The 20,005-nt window shown below is 43.8% G+C and overlaps 1 protein-coding gene across 1 annotated transcript in view; it reads left to right on the forward strand.

The window, feature by feature from the left end:
* Positions 1-20,005, forward strand: part of NOL6 (nucleolar protein 6) — a 530,178-nt gene that overhangs the window by 342,414 nt on the left and 167,759 nt on the right. The window contains exons 22-23 of the mRNA XM_085628873.1: positions 3,799-3,923; positions 18,877-18,966. Coding sequence (XP_085484999.1) covers positions 3,799-3,923; positions 18,877-18,966 — 215 coding nt within the window. The remainder of the gene's footprint in view (positions 1-3,798; positions 3,924-18,876; positions 18,967-20,005) is intronic.

Consider the following 20,005-nt stretch of genomic DNA (forward strand, 5'->3'; position numbering starts at 1 on the left):
GAGCATTGAATAAAGAGATCATTGTGGATAAGTTTCCGTTCCCAAACATAGATGAGATGGTTGGTACATTGGGTGGTGCGAAGTATTTTTCTACTCTTGACTTGGCTTCAGCTTATCACCAAGTTGTGTTAGACGACTCCTCTCAAGACCTAACTGCCTTTGTAACCCCTATGGGTACTTTAAAATTTTGTAGAATGCCATTTGGGCTTGTTTCAGCGGCTTCAGTGTTTCAACGCATAATGTCGCACATTCTCAAAGGTCTTATTGGGGTAAAATGTTATCAGGATGACCTTTTGATTTTTGGGAACACCTTTCAAGAGCATAATGTTCGTGTTCTAGCTGTACTACAACGTTTAAGAGAAGCGGGGCTTACTCTCAGGAAAGAAAAATGTAAATTTGGGTGGCAAGAAGTAAATTATCTAGGACATTGTATAACTGGGCATGGGGTTTTCCCTAAGAAGGAATTGGTGGATTCCATCATGAACATTTCTGTACCGGTTAACAAAGAGGAATTGCTATCTTTTCTTGGTATGATAGAGTTTTACAGTAAGTTCATTCCAGACTATGCTAGTAAAACTCACAGTTTGAGAAGGCTTACTGTAAAAAATTTGGTGTTTCTGTGGTCAGGTGAGTGTGAGAAGGAGTTCATCTTGATTAAGGCAGAGCAAAGTAAAGCGCCGGCTCTTCATGCGTTTGTGCCTGGTGATCCTAATGTTATCATGACGGATGCTAGTGAAAAAGGGTTGGGTGCTGTGCTGCTTCAGAAGAAAAATGGTGTGGATTGTTTGATTGCTTGTGCCTCAAGGTGCCTTAGAGGGTCTGAAAGGAATTACTCGGTTATAGAGAAGGAGTCTCTAGCCATATTTTGGGCTTTAAGGAAGTTTAAGAACTTGGTGTGGGGAGTGAAGGTCAGTGTCTTGTCGGATCATAAGCCGTTAAAGGAGGTGTTTTCTAAGAAAGGTCTTGACTCCATTTCATCTAGGATAAACAAATGGATTATTTCTCTACAAGAATTTAATTTTGAAGTTGATTACATTCCAGGTGTTGTCAATAGGTCGGCGGACTGTCTTTCTAGGTTGGTTGATCTCAGTGGGAGCAATGAGGATGATGTTGCGGATGATAATGAGGTTGTTAATATATGTGAGATCACGGATGGTACTGTCACTCAGGATGATTGGAATATAGAGATCAATAAGGATGAAGAAATTACAAGAGTTATGGAGATGTTGAGAGAATGTAAACGTTTGGAGAGACCATGGAGCTTGGTTTCTGACGAACTTTCTGTGGTTGATGGCATGCTTACTAGGGGCACGAGGTTGGTTCCGCCGTTGGGTATAAGAAAGAAGTTGCTCAATTTTGCCCATGTTGGTCATCTTGGAATTGTCAGGACCAAGGAACTGTTGAGGTTGCAGTTTTGGTGGCCTGGCATGGATATGGAGATAGAGAGGTTGGTTCGAGAGTGTCCTTAATGCTGTGCTAGTGACAAGATTTTGAAGACTAAACAAACCCCAATGGTGTGCAGGAAGTTACCTGATCATCCTTGGGACGAGGTTTCAATTGACATTGTTGGTCCATTACATGGGGTATGTGATACTCCATATATGATAGTGGTTTTGGATCTGTACTCCAGGTGGATAGAAGTAGGTGCTGTTAGAGATGTGTCCACTATATGTGTTATTAGATTCTTGCAAGACATCTTCAAGAGAGAGAGTTTTCCTAACAGTATTCTTTCAGACAATGGACCACAGTTCATCTCGAATGAGTTTAAGAATTTTCTTGATAAATGTGGTATACATCATAAAAGGTGTGCAATATACCATCCTGAAACAAATGGGGCAATTGAAAGGGTCAACAAGACTCTTAAGGAAAGTATTCAGCTAGCGAGAGCTAGTAGTTTGAATTGGAAGGAGTCACTTCAAGACAGAATTTTGGCTTACAGAGTGTCTCCTCATTCAACCACTGGGAGATCCCCCTTTGAACTTTTTAAAGGGAGGATACCTAATACTTTGTTGTGTCCCGGTTGGATGAAATTGAACAAGGGCTTTGTTGATAATCAGGTAGGAAGATGGAGGGATAGAGAGATAGAGAAATAGTCTTTGAGGAAATCTTATGTTGATGGTAAGAAATGCGCCCAATTTCAAGTGGTGAAGGTTGGGGATTTGGTTAAGATAAGAGCTCCGGTGGGGTGCCAACCTTGGTCAAAATATACCAATGTAAGACCTGTGACTAAGGTATTTAATAATGCTGTAAAAACGAGTGATGGGAGGATTTGGAACAAGAGTCGTATTGTAGTTGTGAATCCCATTGCTTCGTTCGGTCAAGTGGGTAGTAACAGATTAATCTCTGGTTCCGGGTCCTCTGATTTCTCGTCCTCTGTTTCTGATCTGCCTAGTGTCTCGGGGGGTATCCGAGAAAGAAGTCCGGGAGTACGCAGACTTCCTGTATACATGAAGGACTATGTTAGGTCATAGGTCAGTTATGGTAGGGGTGGAGTGTTCATCCTAATCACATGTCCCTTGGTGGTTCTTACAGTGATGTTCTACTGTTCATCTTAATCATATGTTACAAGGCAGCTTTTGCTGTTATGTTCTACTGTTTTGATTCTGTATATTATTTCTTCTTGCTATATAATTGCTTGCAATTTGTGTTCATCCTAATCACATGTTGCATGGTTGTTCTTACAGTGATGTTCCACTGTTCATTTTAATCATATGCTACATAGCAGCTTTTGCTGTTATGTTCTACTGTTTTGATTTTGTATGTTATTTCTTCTTGCTATGTAATTGTTTGCAATTTTGCTATTTTTGTTGTTGAGGGGGAAGATGTGTGGCAATATACAGTGGATCATTCTGATCTGCAACACTAGGAGGTCAGAATGATCTGTTGATTCCAACTTGGAATTGGAAGGGCGCTGACGTGGTGATTCTGAATGTGGGGGTTGAGATAGAGCTGTTGGTGGATGAGGTGCCAATAAACCTACTTACTCCTACGTGCGGTCTACTTCCTATTTGTTCAAGTTTGTAAGGACACTACAGCCTGCTCCTGTAGGTCTCCATTGTTTGTTACCAACCACACTGAAGGAGGGAACGCCTGCTCCTGTAGGTCTCCATTGTTTGTTACGTCAGCAGTGTATGTGTATTCACCAAAGTGTATCATTACCAACTTCTTCTTGATTCCCCATCCTCTTAGAATGAACTGGAATCCCAGCTTAGATTTATTACTGTAACAAATCATGTGATATCATTTCGATTCCAGAATGTATGCAGTTGGGACTTGCATGTGTCCCCTTTCCGTATCTGGTGGTGTACGCAAACAAGCTATCTGGGTTGCATTTTGGATTGTAATATATTCTCTTTGCCTTCGCTGAGAACTGCTTTTTTGACCGATACTGCATTAGCCATTATTATGTGAGGCCTCTGCTAGAAGGCTGATGAATGAGCATTACATATTCTCTTGCTGGAACATGATGTGGCTAGCCAGACAAGATACCGCAGGCACTAAAGTTGCATATTTCTGCCCCTTCTGCATGTGTTTTGCCTCCACGCGGGTAAACCTCAATATTCTCATTGTTGACATTAGCTGAAGCATTAACGTCCAGTTTACGAGAATTAAAGTAAATACCAACAAAGTATTGCATTAGTCTAGAATTATACTTTGTAATTGAGCTCCTTCCAATCAAATGCATTGCATTCATTACTGTAGGGTTTTCTTGCCCATGATCGCAGAGTAATATCATGGGAAGCAATAGGAGTTACCCATATCCTGTTGTGCAGTCTGACACATTTTCTTTTTCATCAGATGTGGAATATGCAGAGATCAGGACTAACTTTATTTCCGCACGTGCCAATCTTCCTGTGATGTTCATCGCCACTCCTAAAGACCGAAAGGAATCTGTCTGGACCAAAGAGAAACCTAGTGCACAGGTGAGCTGACTTATGATTGCTTCATGTTTGAATGTACAATCCTCTTTTTTTGTTTCAAAAGAGACATATATGTGAACAAAGAAGTTCTGATGGATACCTCGAACTACAGATTCCTCACCTTTAGAATATTTCCCAGGTGTCGCACTGGATTTGGAAACTTCTCGTAGCAAGGCTCTTGGCGTACTGCTAGGTAATGCTGTGTGACTCTGCTTGAACTTCGTTCCACCCAAGAAGTTAGAGTGGAGCTGTGTAGGTTTCTTTAAAAAAAAAAAAAAAATTGTATTGTTTTCTAATGCATAACACGGCAAGTTCACCCAGAGTTCGGTACATAGAACTTGATACATATATGTTAAAGTGTTAAGTAGATCAAAATATAAATCCGTCATGAATATATGCGAGTACATACAATGCTTTTTATTGCACACATTGACAGCAGTGGGAGATTATTTGACAAGGTGAAGAGTGGAGCCGCGTATAAGCACCCCCATGCATGCCTGTGTCCGTTCTGATCTTTTTTTTATTCCTTTAAACGCAGATCTGTAGCTCCACTTTTGTCAGTCTTTCAATGACTTCCAAAAGAAAGCCAGTGTGGTAGGGATCAGTGCCTCCTAAAAACAACAGGCTTCCAACCATGTTGGGACTGCAGAGAATAAATGTCTGTCACAGACCCGCACGAGGCGTCTTTGGTGCTTGGGTTCGGGGCATGACTCCTAGACATGCGATGAGTTGCGCACTCATGCACGCAAAGGTGATTCGGGAATGTGAAGCAAATCTGTACATCGCTGCACACAAGAAAAAGTCACAGGCTTTTCTTAAGTCCTTGTCCTAGTTGTGGGCATTGACCTGCTCCCAACCCCAAATTGTCATTGGCTCGACCTCGACCAAGGTTGTACTCCAAATCTGCCAGGGCACACCCAGTCCCCGTACAACCAGAAGTTTGATACCATGCTTCCACTACTGCAGTTGTGCACTCAAAGGCAGCACTGTGTGTTTGGCTCTGACTCCGATCAGAGCTTGCCACCACTTAGAAATGACAATATTTGGATGATTTAACATACTCCACGCCTCCTTATGATGATGACAGTCTGTACGTGTGTTAGAAATGGGGGTCTCTAGTTGGCAGAGGTAGGTACCTTAGTCCAAATAGGGACCCTTGCTTCTAGTCAGGGTAAGGGGGATACACACTCCAGATAACCCCTGCCCACCCCCTTGGTAGCTTGGCACGAGCAGACAGGCTTATCCCAAAGGCAATGTGTAAAGTATTTGTACCAACACACACAGTTACACAGTGAAAACACCACAAATGGACACCACACCAGTTTAGAAAAATAAAATATCTTTATCTAAACTAAACAAGACCAAAACGACAAAAATCCTACATACACAGTTTAAAAATATGACTTTCAAAAGGTTTCAAGAACTTGTACCATAGAAAACTATGGATGTGTGACTTTTCACCAAAGTACCTGTAGATGCGTCAGATACAGCGTCGGAAAACAAAGAGATGCGACAGTCCCGCTGCACGCAGAGGAAGGGTTGCGTCGAATCTGGTCTGTACGGAGAGTGATGCGTGAGTTCTTCGTGACGGTTCCGGTCCGCGGGTGATGCGTAGGAAGAACGTGCCGCACAGGTAAGATGCGTGGAAATCCGGGATGCGTTGGCGATTGATGCGGCGGCATCAAGCAGCGCTGCGTTGGTCCTCTTCAGCCGCAATCCTGCGATGCGTTGATTCTTGCAGCAGCAACAGGCGCTGCGGCAGTTTCTGTAGCGGTGTGGCGATGCGTGGAAATTCTTCTCGCACTGTGGAGATGCATTGGAAAAACAGCCGCAAGAGCGATGCGTCGATTTCTGTAGTTCTTTGAGTTTCTTCTTTCTTCCAGCTCCCAAACAGCAGCAACAACCTCCAGAGGACCAACACTGGCACAGACACCTCTTGGCAGGTCCGAACTCACAGCAGCAGAGTTCAGGGGAGATGGGAGAGAAGTCTTTGTGTCCCCGAGACTTCAGAACAGGAGGCCAGCACACTTCAGGTCCTTGGAGATCTCCTTCAAGCAGCGGACACAATACACAGCAAAGTCCTTCTCCTTTCCTTGACAGAAACAGCAGCTGCAGGCCAACCCCAGACACACAGCAAGGGCAGTACTTTTCCTCAGTCTCTCCAGCTCTTCTCCTTGGCAAAGGTTCCTGTTGAATTATAGAAATTATCTAAAGTTCAGGGGTTTTAGGTCTAATACTTATACCCAAAAAATGTCTTTGTTCTCTTTGTGCAAGGGGCTCTGAGCCCAGTTCAACCAGTTCTGGGGGGGCACTCTGCAAGTGCACAACAACATCCATTGTCAGTGTGAGCCTTGGCCCCAGACACACCACGGGGGAGGAGGGGGTTGGAGCCAGCATTGTGAAAGGCAGGCACAGCCCTATTCAGGTACAGGTGCTACTCCTCCCACCACCCCAAATGCAGATCAGGCCTATTTAGCCTAGTGCTGACTCAGCCAGACTCCTGGAGCCACTACACCTCCCCAGCCCCTGTCACTCCAAAGCCAGACAGTCAATCCACAAACAGTCAGAGGCACACAGGATGGTTGAACAAGAAAATAGCTACTTTCTAAAAGTGATATTTTCAAACACACAATTTAAAAACCATCTTTACTAAAAGATGAAAAGATGTGTTTATTAAATCCTGAGTTCAGGGATACCAAACTCCATTTTTCCATCTTATCCCTTTGGGAAGACATGCTTGTAAAATGTTACAAATTATTCCCTTGTGCCCTATGGGGCAGGATAGCCTTTCAATAGTGAAAAACGCAATTGGCAGTATTTCACGATCAGGACATTTTACACACACCAGTATATGTCCTACCTTTCACATACACCACACCGTGCCCAGGGTGGGTACCATAGGGGTGCCCTAAATGTAAGAAAAGGGAAGGTTAGGGCCTGGCAAGTGGCTGCACTTGCCAAGTCGACACAGCAGTTAACAAACTGCACGCAGGCACCGCAGTAGCAGGCCTGAGACATCTTTTCAGGGCTTCTCATGTGGGTGGCACAGTCCGTGCTGAAAGCCCACTAGTAGAATTTGATTTACCAGCCCTGGCACACTCAGTGCACTTTACTCGGGACCTACTGGGAAATCAAATATGCCAATCATGGATAACCAATCACTCTAACAATTTACACAGAGAACATTTGCACTTTAGCACTGATCAGCAGTGGTAAAGTGCCCAGAGTCCTATAGCCAACAAACACAGGTCAGGAAAAAATAGGAGGAAGAAGCAAAAAGTTTGGGGATAACCCTGCAAAAAGGGCCATTTCCAACAACGAGGATTTACAGGAAACCAGTGGGCTTGATACTTCCCCTGATACAGGGATGAATCCACCTCTTGGACCTCTGACAGGAGAGTGTACCTCCTTTGCTTTGGTAATTCAACGAACAGCTGAAGTCCTGGACGTACGACTGCCTTCAGTTGAAGTCAAGACAAATGTCCTTACTGAAGTTGTGCAGCGTTAGCCAGCCGCATCTGAACCTTTCTGTTTTATGAAACCCTTATTGACACCTTAATACGCATTTGGTCCAAGCCCTGACGGTGAATAGGCAGGTGACCAGACACTGTAGACTGGCTCCTGGGGAGCTGGATTTCCTTACTCCTAATTCTGCTCCAGAGACACTGGTGGTCAAGGCTTCCACCAGCAAGGTGAACTCCCATTCATTCCATACAACCCCCCAAACAGGGAGTCAAAGAAGATTTAGGCATTTAGAAAATGAAAGTTCTCCTTGGCTAGCCTAGCATTGAAGCCAGCAATGCTGTTTGTTTATTGGGCTGATACATGCACGCACTCTTGGATATGGCCACTGAAGTCTTGCTGACGGTCTTGGAAGAACTTAGGGCCTCATTGGCCTTGGCTCAAAGCATTAAAAATGGTCCTAATGCAGCCAAATGTGCAATTCGTGTTGGCTTTGACACTACTGACTGTTTGGGATGAGAGGTTGAGACCACTGTGGTGTTTCATAATTCGTGGATGCGATCCACAGGTTTCTCAGATGGACAGGCCTGCCTTCCGGATATGGCTCTCGACAGCTTATGTCTTATTTGGTGACAAGGCTGCTTCTGTTTTACAATGCTTTAAGGAGAGTAAGGTCACAACAAGCTCTTTCGTTCTTTCAACCCCTGCTAAATAGTTCCTCACCAGTTTAGGGAATTCCCAGGCTACTGCAGGGAGTTGACGTACATGAAACACTAGACTCCTCTGCAGTCAGTCTAGTGCTTTTGTGACTGAGGATATGAATATGGTAGGCAGTGCGCAGATTCCCACTCACCCTACCATGTTGCCAAAGACTCCAAACTGCTTTAACTTGCATTTAGAGAAGCACAACCACCCTTTGGAATGCAGAATCCAGTACTTTCTCCCAGGGTGTTGATACAGATGGGTCCTCCAGATCATTCAGCATGGTTATGCCGTACTGTTCCTTACTGTCCCACTGTACCTCACCACCCCCTGCCCCCCCGGACCAGCACTTCAAGGAGCACCTGTCCATTCTAATGCAGGAGGTGCGAGCTTTACTTTTCAATAGAGGTATCAAGAGGATTCCAGACTCGTAAATAGGGATAGGTTGCTATTCTTGCTTTTTTCTCTTGCCAAACAAAGATGATGTGCTTTGGCCCATTATAGATCTTTGCCCCCTGAATGGCTTCCTATGTAAGCACAAATTTAAATTCTCAGGCTGGCGCAGATTTCTGTCTGTCATGGATCCAGGACTAGATGGTGGTCTTTGACCTGCAGGATGCATATATTCATATACTCTTCCTGTCGCCCCATAGATATTACCTGCTGTTCAAGGTAAGCCAGGAGCATTTTCGGTTTACCATGCTGCCCTTCGGCCTCAATAGTCAACGTCTGGTATTCCCAAAAGTGATGGTGGTAATCACTGGCTATGTTTGGACATTGGTTGTGCCAGTTTTGCAGCGTGAATCTTTTCTGGGTTTACATGCAACGCATTATTCTGCCATCTTTTGTCTGGGTCAGGAATTGTATATTGTATCTTATTTCTTGCTTTTTTGCCCTCTCTGTTGTAGGCATTGTCAGGGGTGTGTTCATCCCCTCTGCATCATCAGACATTCGTCCCAAAAGTTCCTATGTGTGGTCGCAATCTTTAGATTGTTTTTTTCGGATGCAAGGTGGAGGAGTACTGAGAGAATTGAGAGAAAGAGGCAGAGGCCAAAAGTGCTGAGTAGAAACTGAAAAGGGAGGACCCCCTTTTTCACCGCTCTGGTGGGGGACCCGTCTGGCTGGAAGCACTTGGCTGGAGAATGCAGAGAGGTGAGGTAGTGAGGGATGATTGACCGTACACCCTTTAATTTCTACCTAAACTGCCTTAAAAAATGTCTGCAGAAATATCCACACAAGATTTGTAATCTGCTCCTCCTAAAGTGCCATATCGCCAAGTACTGCCAGTCTTGTGCCAAGTTTCAGCCAAAGACACTGAAGGTGAGGCAAAGGCAGGGCTGGGTACACTATGCCATGGTCAACCCCCAGATAAAACGTCCCTTCCTGAAAGAATTGGGCCTGTCCAGTGATTCGGAAAAGAGAAGTGTCAAAGACACCACACAGGCACACAGAGGAGAGCCGGACACTGAGGAAGTAGTGATTGACATTGAGAGTTTGGAGGCCCCAAGAAGAGCAGCAAAGGAAGCTGACCTCATGACAAAGCAAAAAGAACCCTACCTACAAATCCAGAAGAATGAAGTGGCTTTAAGAATTAACCCTCAATTCATCCCTAAGGTGCTGTCGGATACCATGTTAATCAAGTTATTCAACTGCTGGTTTTCTTTCAGGTGGCAAAGACACAAGAAATGGTCCTATGCCCACTTGATGTATGAAGGACGCTTGTGTACTACCTCAAGTGATAAAATACCCCAAGAAAGGGACGTCAACTCTTTGTCTCCTTTGTGAGGGCAAGTAAGGTTCTGTATGTCACCAAGGGAACCACCGCATGATAGTGCAAATAATCCAAACCTGCTACACAAAAGCAAGGTGGTTGTTACTAAAATAAAACCAAGGGCACACTCCAAAAGGAAGAAGGGAATGACACTGGCCTTTTGAGCAATGCATCAATCACCAACATCTGTATGGCAGAAACATGGTCCTCCATACACACCTTCACAAAACACTACGTGTGAGCATCCAAATGCACTGAGAAGCACATGTTGGACAAAAAGTACTAAAACACCTGCTCGCAAGTTCAAGCTCATTTCAACCCAACTTTTCCAAGGAGGCTGATACCACTACAAAAAAAATGAGCAGCACGTAACTCCAGGAAAAAATTCACGCTGTAAAACAAAATGGTTACTTTGCGATCTGCCCACCTCCCCGGAATGACAGGAACAAATAGGTGAGGCCAACAATATAGCTAATGAGAAACTTCCAAGATGCATGTCTGTCTGCAAAGGGGATGGACATACTACCAAATGGTGGTCAAGGAACTCCCCACACAAAAAACAAATTTAAGAAGACATTGCTCCGGACCTAACTAGGGGATGGTGGAATAATGCACAACATGTGAATCCAGAAAAATCTTCAAGCTGCAAAAGTACTCCTACCGTTAGTAAACATTTTGTTTTCTTCTACCTCCATGACTGGCGGATGAAGGTGGGCTTGCCACAGTCTGTCGTAGACCACCTCCAGATGAAAGCGAGCCTGCTAACATGGTTGGGGTCCACAATCAGCGAGCCACCCTCACACCGGACTCCTTCGCAGAGGCTTCCTTTAATACTACACAGTGTACTTCAAGGCTTTCTCTCCATTGCAATTAATCCAGGGCATTCAGGCTATGATCTTGATGTTTAAGCATCGGTCCTAGGTGAGAGTTCTGAGCCTTCTTGGACTATTGGCCTTCTGCATCTTACTTGTCAACTGCACAGCATGGCATATTCAGTGGTATATGAAGTCATAGTGGGTCCACCACCAAGAAAACCTGTAAGATGGCATCCAGGTTTTGAAGGTGACAACACGTGATTTCCTGTGGTGACTGTTCAAATGCAGTTTGACCGTCTGGAGACCTCTCTTCCTACTGCACCCGGTGGTAATGGATGCATCAATATAGGCTTGGGAAGGTCATCTGGAAGAGATAGGCATGAGAGAACTCTGGTCTGCAGGAGAAACCCAGCTCCCGTCTATTGGAGTTGTGGTCCATTCAACTGGCACTGAAGGCCTTCCTGCTGTCCATCAAGGGGAGGCTCCTTCAGGTCCTTACAGACAACACCACTTCCATGTGGTACTGCAACAAGTGAGGCAGAATAGGGCCCTTAGTCCTGTGCCAAGAGGCATTGCACCTCTGGACGTGGCTGGAGCAGCAGGGCATTTCCCTGATAATAAACCACCTGTGGGGTCTTTGAACTCCAGGGTGGACTAGCTCAGCCAGCTGCACTTGATGGATCACGAATGGCCTCTGCATCCCAAGGTGGCACAGAGCATCTTTGGATAGTGGGGAGCGTAGAAAATGCATAGAGCCAAGACATTTGCATGTTGTAGTATCTGTGAAAATTCTCGCTAGGAGATGCTTTCTGCCTAGAGCCTAGAGTAGAGCTCGGGACTTCTGTAGGAACAACCAGGCTCAAGTCATCTTAATAGTTCTGTATAGGAGAGCGTGGTACCCAGACCTACTGGGCTTGAGCATCTGCACTTCGATCAGACTTCCACTTCGAGGTGATCTTCTATCACCCCAGTAGGACAGTGTCCTCCACCCAAAACTGCGTAATCTACACCTTCATGCGTGGTAGAGTGAGTAGTAACAGTTGACTGTTTAATCAACCACCTGAGGTTGTGGATGTCATCCTTGCACCGAGGCGTCCGTCTATGAAGCCCATTTACGCCAGGGCCAGAACAAATTTGTGCCTGGTATGTGGTCTTTAAAACCGTCCCTTTACAAGCCAAACGGTCGGACATTTTATTATTTGTTTCGTCTTTGGCCCAGCAAGGCAGTGCAGTGGGCACTGTTGAAGGTTATTTTCTGTGCTTTTGGTCTTTTTACATTTTCCGGGCTAACCATCCTTGTTTAAATCACCTGTTGTGATTCAGTTGTTGAATGTTTAACACACAAGTTCCCTCCCAAGCAGTTTGTGATGAGTTAGTGAGACCTTAGTCTTTACATTTCTCATGTGTACTTCCTTTCAGCCGATGCACAGATGCTCATTGTGTCTTCTGACCTTTAAGACCTTCCTCATTGCGTTCATTTCCAACCCACGCAAGTGTGAACTCCAGGCCCCATCTGTGCACCTTCCCTATACCACCTTTTTTCCAGACAAATTTGTGCTGGGGACTCGGGTGGATTTTTTACCAGAGGTTATGAGTCGTTTCTTCTTTGGGCAATCCATCACTCTCCCAGGGTTCTTTACCTCACCTCTAAATGGTTGGACCCCTAAAGAGTTTTAATCTTTTACATTGATCGTACCAAGAACCATAATTTGGACAGTCAAGTTTTGTGGGGCTTTCTGGGGAAAAGAAAGAAAGGCCATACAGGAAAGAACTTTGTCGAGGTGAATAGTGCTTTGCATTAAAATCACCAGAGCTAGGGCTGCTACCACTGTGTCGACAAGAGGAGTGCGTATCCTTGACACCTGCCAGGCTGTGACGTGTGCCGGTGCACACGTTCACAAAGCACCAATGCCTTAATAGGCATTTCTGACAGAAAGGAAATTTCACCTGCTCAGTGTTCCAGGTGTAAACTCCTAATGCAGATTCCGCACTACCCTCCCGCTTCCATGTTCTGTGGTGAACCATCTAAAAAGGCACATTTTAGAGATCTGCACACTGATACCAACAATTTTTAATGCTTTGCATCACAGTGTGCGGAAACAGTCATCCAAGAAACTCACATTGGCGCGCAGGAGTGGTGCTTATATGCCTCTGTGCTCCCTCCCTTCTGGGGCAGAACTAAGCCCTCACATAGCCACATGGTGCCTTATAGCCGCACACAGGAGCGCTGCTATGAAAATCTTCCAGATCCAGTCTGGCACCTGGGAAATATTCTGAATGTGAGTCTACGGTTTGATAGAGTATTCACCAGAAAGAGTGTTACCGAAGGTAAATAACCTGTTTTTTAGCAAGCTTTTCGTAAATATAAAATGTGATTTTCATTATATTAGGTTAATGCCTATTTATGCGTTAAAATAATTAAGGACGCCAAATCTAGCTCTTCAAATTCTGCCTTGCACAGCATGCATGATAAAAACAGAAAACAAAACATTTAGCGAACCCATATTATATACAAATTTATAGTATGTAAGAAAATGCTTCTGTGATCTGTTCTCAAAGACAACCATCCATACCAGGCGCGTGTTTGTTTTTGGCACCATGTTGAGTAATTTTTTGAGGCAAGCCCTAAAGTGCTCTTTGAGGTATTTGGAGGTAGATGTACTTTAACAGTTTAGGTGTAAAATGCACCAACGACTCTCAAACAATAATTGGAAGCTGCCACCTGTCTTGGAAATGTATAGAAATTAGTGGTACACTAATTTTAAGGTCTTCCATTTCTGGAGCAAAATTCTATCCTTCAAGTGAAAAAATTGAGTAATTTTGTTTTCGAACCACCAAAGAAGAAATTAAAATTAAATTAATTATATAAATAAAAGACAAAAAAAGTATTTTTCTGCATGTGAAATAACATTGATTCAGAGGAGCATGAACAATTTCAATTGCTAGCTAAAACGTTATAAGACCGTATCAGTTTAATAAAAGACTGATATTGGTTGTTGATAGTTTAGAGTAACTTAGTTTATTGTTAGAAAGTGTTAGTCTGTTAGAATTAATAGTAACTATTGTCGGTGTTCAAACGTTTAAAACTTTTTTTGAATTTTATTGACTTTAGAAACTGTATTGCCAATACATTGAGTGAATGTTGTGCATGCCTTTTGTTTGTGAGGTTTCCTCACCTACAATTTTCACATGAGCAATGTTTCACTATTAAAACATATTACCTGTGGAGGAAAATTACCAATTTTGCCAATGCTTTGAAACAAACTAGAAACTTGTCTTTTGCAACTTGCCAATGGGACAGTCAATATCAGCCAGGAAATCACCAGAGATGACCACGTTCTCAGCGTTGCTCTACAGAAGAATGTCACTGATTCAGAAACTCATGCATCTCTCGGCAAGCAGGTTGAGTTCCTTTCTTTTAAGAAAATCATGGTCCTGTTGGTTTTGCCTCATGAATGACAATTTGCCCCTTATGATTGCCGTCTGATAGTCAACAGAATGATGAGGTAAGGCGACGTGGCTTATAGTGAGAGGATTGACCTTCCTGAATAGCATTCTGGAAGGGATCTTCAGGGAGTCCATAAGGATCCTCACCCATTGGCTATGGCCTAACAGCACCAATGCTACCTTGGAATAATGTACTTTCTCCTAGAGCACACGCGGCGACATTGAAGAGGCATGAGCGAAGTAGAATGTATTCTTAAATTTATGTTCATTAATAGTGCTCTAAATCAATTAAAAATAGGATTTACCTAAACCACTGGAGAAGATGGTGCCGCAAAGAGTTGAAAGGGAGCGTATGTTGGAAACATCAGGCGTGCCACGCCTCGATTGCGTCATATCTACAGTAGCAGCTCAGGCTAAGACAACGGGCTTCTGTGCCACCTGCAATTAGCCCAGTGCCTCCTGCCAACAGTTGCCCTCCAGGGGAGGAGAGGTGGAGACAGAGGTGGTAATTAAAAAACCTACTCCAATTAAACTGGTTGGCATCGCAGCATTAGTCATTGGCACTGGGCGAGTTGCAAGCAGGGGCAGGGTTCCACTACACCCAAGGGCTGCCCATAAGAAGATGCTCGAACAGTGTGGGAAGGTGAAGTAAAGTTAATTGCAAAAAATACATAAAAGTTAAATTTCCATCAGCCAAACATTGGGAGCTTAATTAAAGTCCACGAAATTACCATCTCCAGGTGCAAGTTACAAATTGGTTATGGGAGCTTAAACAAGAGCATGATCCTATTATGAAACAGCTGTCATGGAAATGTCCTGAGGAAGCCACACAAGATACTAAATACACAAAGGTTCAGTATGCAAAGTGCCACCCCAAGCCAGCCCTAGCACGTCTTAGACACCAACACACAATGCTGTAGGTTTGAAATACACAAACCACACAATGTGCTGTGCAGAACCTTGCGGGCGGTACTATTGAGCAGAAGTCTGTGTACCATACTATGTAGAGTGGCCTAAATAAACAGAGGCACAATGTGCTGCTTGAAGAACCAGGCAAGTAGAACTACTCTGCAGACACCAAGGCAGTTTGGCTGCCTCTCACAAATGTGCAATGTTCACATGGGGTTGGGCACTTCACCATGAGAGGCGCCCAGCCCCAAGGGAGTGCTGGCGGCCTTGCAAGGCAATGAAAAATGTCCCCCAAAAGTCTTTTGTAAAAATTTGTAGCGAGTAAAAATAAAGAAAATTGCGATGTCATGCCGCCCATTTTGTGAGGATCAATTTTCATGAAATTTTTGAATTTTCACTTATAAAGGTAAAATAGTTTTCCTGTATCAAAAAAAATAATTGGTGGAAAAAACCCTGCTGTGCAGTCAAAGAATGTGTGTGGTTGGGGTTTTATTGCTGGCCCCACGCCTTAGGCTGTGCATAGCTGGTGTTGGCAGTCTCTATGGGTTTTGATTTTGTATGGGTTGGCCCAATGACCAGCTCCTGCTGTGCACGTCCAGAGGTTGTGCGCTATGGTGTAGGATGGTCCTGGCTTTTTTGCCATTGGAGCTGACGAGAGGCTGGTCCCTGCGTCCACACATTGCTGCGCACGGCCTTCAGACATGTGCAGCAGTGCTTGGCAGCCTGCGCCCACTTGGTTGCCAGGAGTGCCATAGGCCGTAGTCCAGGCGCAGTGTCTCTGTTGCACATGTTGAAGGCTATGTACAGCGGAGGTTGACAAAGTGAATCATAAGAAAATTGGAGAAATTAACTGAAAAGGCCACAGTTAACAAGCATTGGCATAGCCAATAGGTCTCGCCTTTGGGACCTTATAAGTGTTTAGCCATGCAACACTTGATGTTGTTGCACCAAGGATATTTTGCTGGATAACTAAATAGTCCCAAAGGCGAGACCTATTGGCTATGCCAATGCTTATTGTTATCTGGAAAGAGCTGCACAGTCTTCCTAATTACAGCAAAAACTCCACAGATCTAACTTGCTGCATAAGAACAAAAATGTGTATGTGTCTGTGGAGTAGTGAACCCCCACTTACCCAGCTTAAGTGGCGAGGTCTGGACCTGGGTGCCAGGGGCAGGAAAATTGGGTACCACTAAAACATTAACTACTTGTTAATGGTCGTCTTCTGTCTGCAGCTCTGCAGACAAAAAGCTCATAAATAACACTGTTAGGAAATACCATGAGAGAGGTGTGGAAGGTGGGCTTAAATGTACAGGGAATGAAACAAAAATAAAAATTAAAAAAGAATAATGACATGCAGACAACAGGGGAAAATACAGAGGGGTGAACAAAAAAAGTAAGGGTAAGGCAAAAGAAGGGTAGGTAAGAGCAAAAATGAAAGAACTGGAGGGTGAAAGGAAGAATAGAATGATCAAATGAGGAATAAAAAGTAAAATGTAGTATAAAAGGGTGAATGGATAGGGTGAAAAGCTGGATAGATGGGTTTGCGAATATAGATCGATGGGCATCTGCACTTCGGTCAGACTTCCACTTCGAGGTGATCTTCCGCTTGGAAGGATGAATATAGATATTTGAATGGGTGGAATGTTGGATGGGTGGATGGAAAGGTGATGGGATGGCCAGATGAATGGATGACTAGATGGAAAGGTGAAAGGGCGGATGGATAGATAGATATATTGACACCGTGAAAGGCTGAAGGGAAGTCTCGCAATAAGGGTAGGTTTGCTTGCTTCACGTGCTCAGTGCGCTTAGAGGTATAGCTCAAGTGGGGTATAGTTTAATTTTCTAGCTACTTCCCTTTGTGTGTGCGATGTGATTAACACCAGGATAGCTGCTGGTGAACAGCTGAGGGCTGCATGAAAATGCACGGTTCTTTAAGGAGTTTGCAAACACATTTTGGCATATATTGACAACCGCCACCAAATGTTTAAATAAGAAAATAAAAAACTCAGGCTCATAGGAAGATGGAGCATAAAGCGCTAGTGCTTACAAGGCCAGATGTGTGTGTACTGCTTATGATTAGGCAAATACGTAACAATTTTGAAAAAAAACAACACAGCATTTTATATGAGACAAAGTAGCAATGCTTTCATAGTGAGCAAGCAGAAGCCAGATTGTGTGATTCCAGAAAAAGGCTAACATTTCCGGAGCAGGTTTTAAACGCATTACCGCAGCAACCACTGAATGTAAACAAGTTGTGACATCAGCACACTGCGCAACAACATTGTTGTTAGTCAGCTTCCATGTGCAATGTTCATAAAAATGACAGGCCGTCCTCCTGTAGAATGTGCGCCATGACAGCTTATTCAGAACGTAGTAAAAACTGTACTGCGTGGTTCCCAGACAAGGTGCTGTGATACAATCTGTTAGCCAATTATAAGCATTCTGTGAAAAATTTTGATAGTAGAACAGTGTGAGGCTCCTTCCAGACGGGGTTGGAGTCAATATTTAAAGTGGATGCCTGCAGTTTCATGAGTCACTGGATGTGCACACCAGGGTCAGTAGTTAGACATTGATGCACAAATTAGCAAATGTGCCCTCCATTATTATTCACATGGATATGTGAATGGGACAACCCCATGCTTTATTAATGCTATGTGATGTCTGGTAACGACCTTTCATCCACTGCGTATGCCAGATAAAGTCTGCATTGAGCGGTTGAACTGTTACTAGCCCGTGCTATGAAACGGGGAAAAACATTTTTTTAAAGAGGCGTATTCTGTGCCTTTTGCCCCACTAATTTAGTCATCCATTAAGTTAGGCTGATTTTATAATTGTTCTATTAGGTCAGCTTTGGAAAGTGAAAGCACGCATAAATGAACCTTCGCGATGTGTTCAAAGACAGCCAGATAAATATAAAGCAAGCCTGGGAGTGGTGCATGCGTGCGCGCGCAGGCTTCACTTTTCAAGCACTGCACTCGTGCTTGTGGCGTGCCCCTGCTCGCTCCCGCAAGGTGGATGCCGCCACAAGCACGAGTGCAGTGCTTGAAAATGAGCAGAGCGACTGCTAAAGGCCCTCCTATGCAGCTCATGCGCGCTGCGTAGGCGAGACCTAAAAATGAAGTTCTGGTTCTGGCTCAAATACTCCTCACCACTGCAATAAGCTGTTATGGTTAGCAAACCCTAAAACGCACACCATAGCTTATGCTGCCTGCCATGCTGAATGCACCGTTTTGCCAATGGTATTGGGGGGGGGGGGGGGGGGGGGGGGGTTGGGGGGAAGACTATTCACAGAAAAACATGGTAGTTGACGTGAGTAATGGTGTTCATTTTGTGCGTTGCTGAGCATAACTGTCTAATTTAATTAGTTGTGCCTGTTTGAGCAAGAAATAACTTTAACTCCGTTTTTTAACAGTGGATTTTCAGTAATAATATTTCAAATATTTTATTTTGACTCCTTTTGGTAGGTTGCAGTTTAGTAGACTATGGTGACGGAAAACCTACCAAATTGTGTGCTATTTAACTAATAATACACAATTGTCCTTTGGTCAATGGTTTCAGTTGATCTTTTACTGCCCAGACTGACTATGCAGATTTTAGTATGTTTTACTTTCTTGTAACGCATAATGAGTCATTTGCTTGGGTAACTTATAATTAACTTGAAGTGACGCTGACCCAGCTGGTTAAAGTTATACAAAGTCCGTCTCGCGCTAGAAGGTTACCATATCAACTTTATACTCCCTTTCGTGAATCCTTGGATGCATGTAACTCACCGCACACATTGTAAACCATGCCTTTGGTGTAGCTATCGTTGAAGTAATCGTTGTTGCTTGTTTTATCCCCATGCATACAGATCCTGCAGCGTCTGATTGTCTTATCTCTGGATTCACTGCATGCTTTGGAGAAACAGCTATTGGACCCTTGGGGCGCCCACGACATAAAGGTAGGTGGTGTATAAGAACTTAACTCCTGCCATTCAACATTGGCTCCGCATGGAGTGTGGATGTTTAGAGAACCGTCCCAGAAGCTTCCTTGCTGGTGGTGGTCTCTCCAGCAGTAAGTGTGCGTGAATTGTCTCTTGTCGTGACATGAGTGCATGCTATTTCCAATATAGGAGCCCTGAATCGTGAACTGTTATGATTAATGAGGAATTGGAAGTTGTCTTGGCGTTGCATTGTTAAGAATCGTTCTTAAAAGTCTGATAATGATGTGGTCAATAGAAGCAGAAGGAATTAAAGGTATGAAACATCTGAATATGGCAAAAAGCAATTTTGCAACCGACCTTGTTAAATTTCTTGTTGGCTTTGAAAATTTGCGTAAGGCACGCCAAACATGTTGGCCACAGTTTCTTTTTATTTCAGAATGTCTAACCCTTGATTAAATAAATTGACTGAACTCCTGTCGTGGTTGAAATACAGTGTACACTTATTTTTAAATCCATCGGAAATCCTTTTTGATCATGGGTCCGTTCCTGACGTTTTTAGAATGCGCTTGCAGTGTTCGCAGACATCCCCCCTCCCTCTCCCTCTCTCTCACCTAAGACCACTCTCTGGGTCACATTTCTTTTGAATCACTTTTCCTATTGCCATGTACAAACTTCGAAATATTTGCTCTCTTCTTTTGTTGTATGGTTTGTGGGCTGACCTTTGTCATGTGCTAAATAAGATTTTTGTTAAAAATGCACCATTTTTTATTTATTTCCATAGTCTAGTGGAATGTTTGTTGTAATATTGTTTTATATTGTCATTAAAATTGAATATTTTTCTGTTGGCATTAGGAGCTATCCACTGCTGGCCAGCAGTCTAGGCACCCGTACGTTTTGCAAAAAGATAGTCGCAGGTTAAAAAATATCTTGTGCAACAGATATACTTGTTTTGATTGATGAACAGTAAGTGGTGCAAAGACATCCAATGGCTGAATCTCTGCATGGGGCTCCCTGCTTATGGCCTGACCTCAAGAGATTAATGAAATCTCGTGTTGAT

The sequence above is a fragment of the Triturus cristatus genome, chromosome 2_1 (genome assembly GCF_964204655.1).
Source record: "Triturus cristatus chromosome 2_1, aTriCri1.1, whole genome shotgun sequence".
NCBI lineage: Eukaryota > Metazoa > Chordata > Amphibia > Caudata > Salamandridae > Triturus > Triturus cristatus.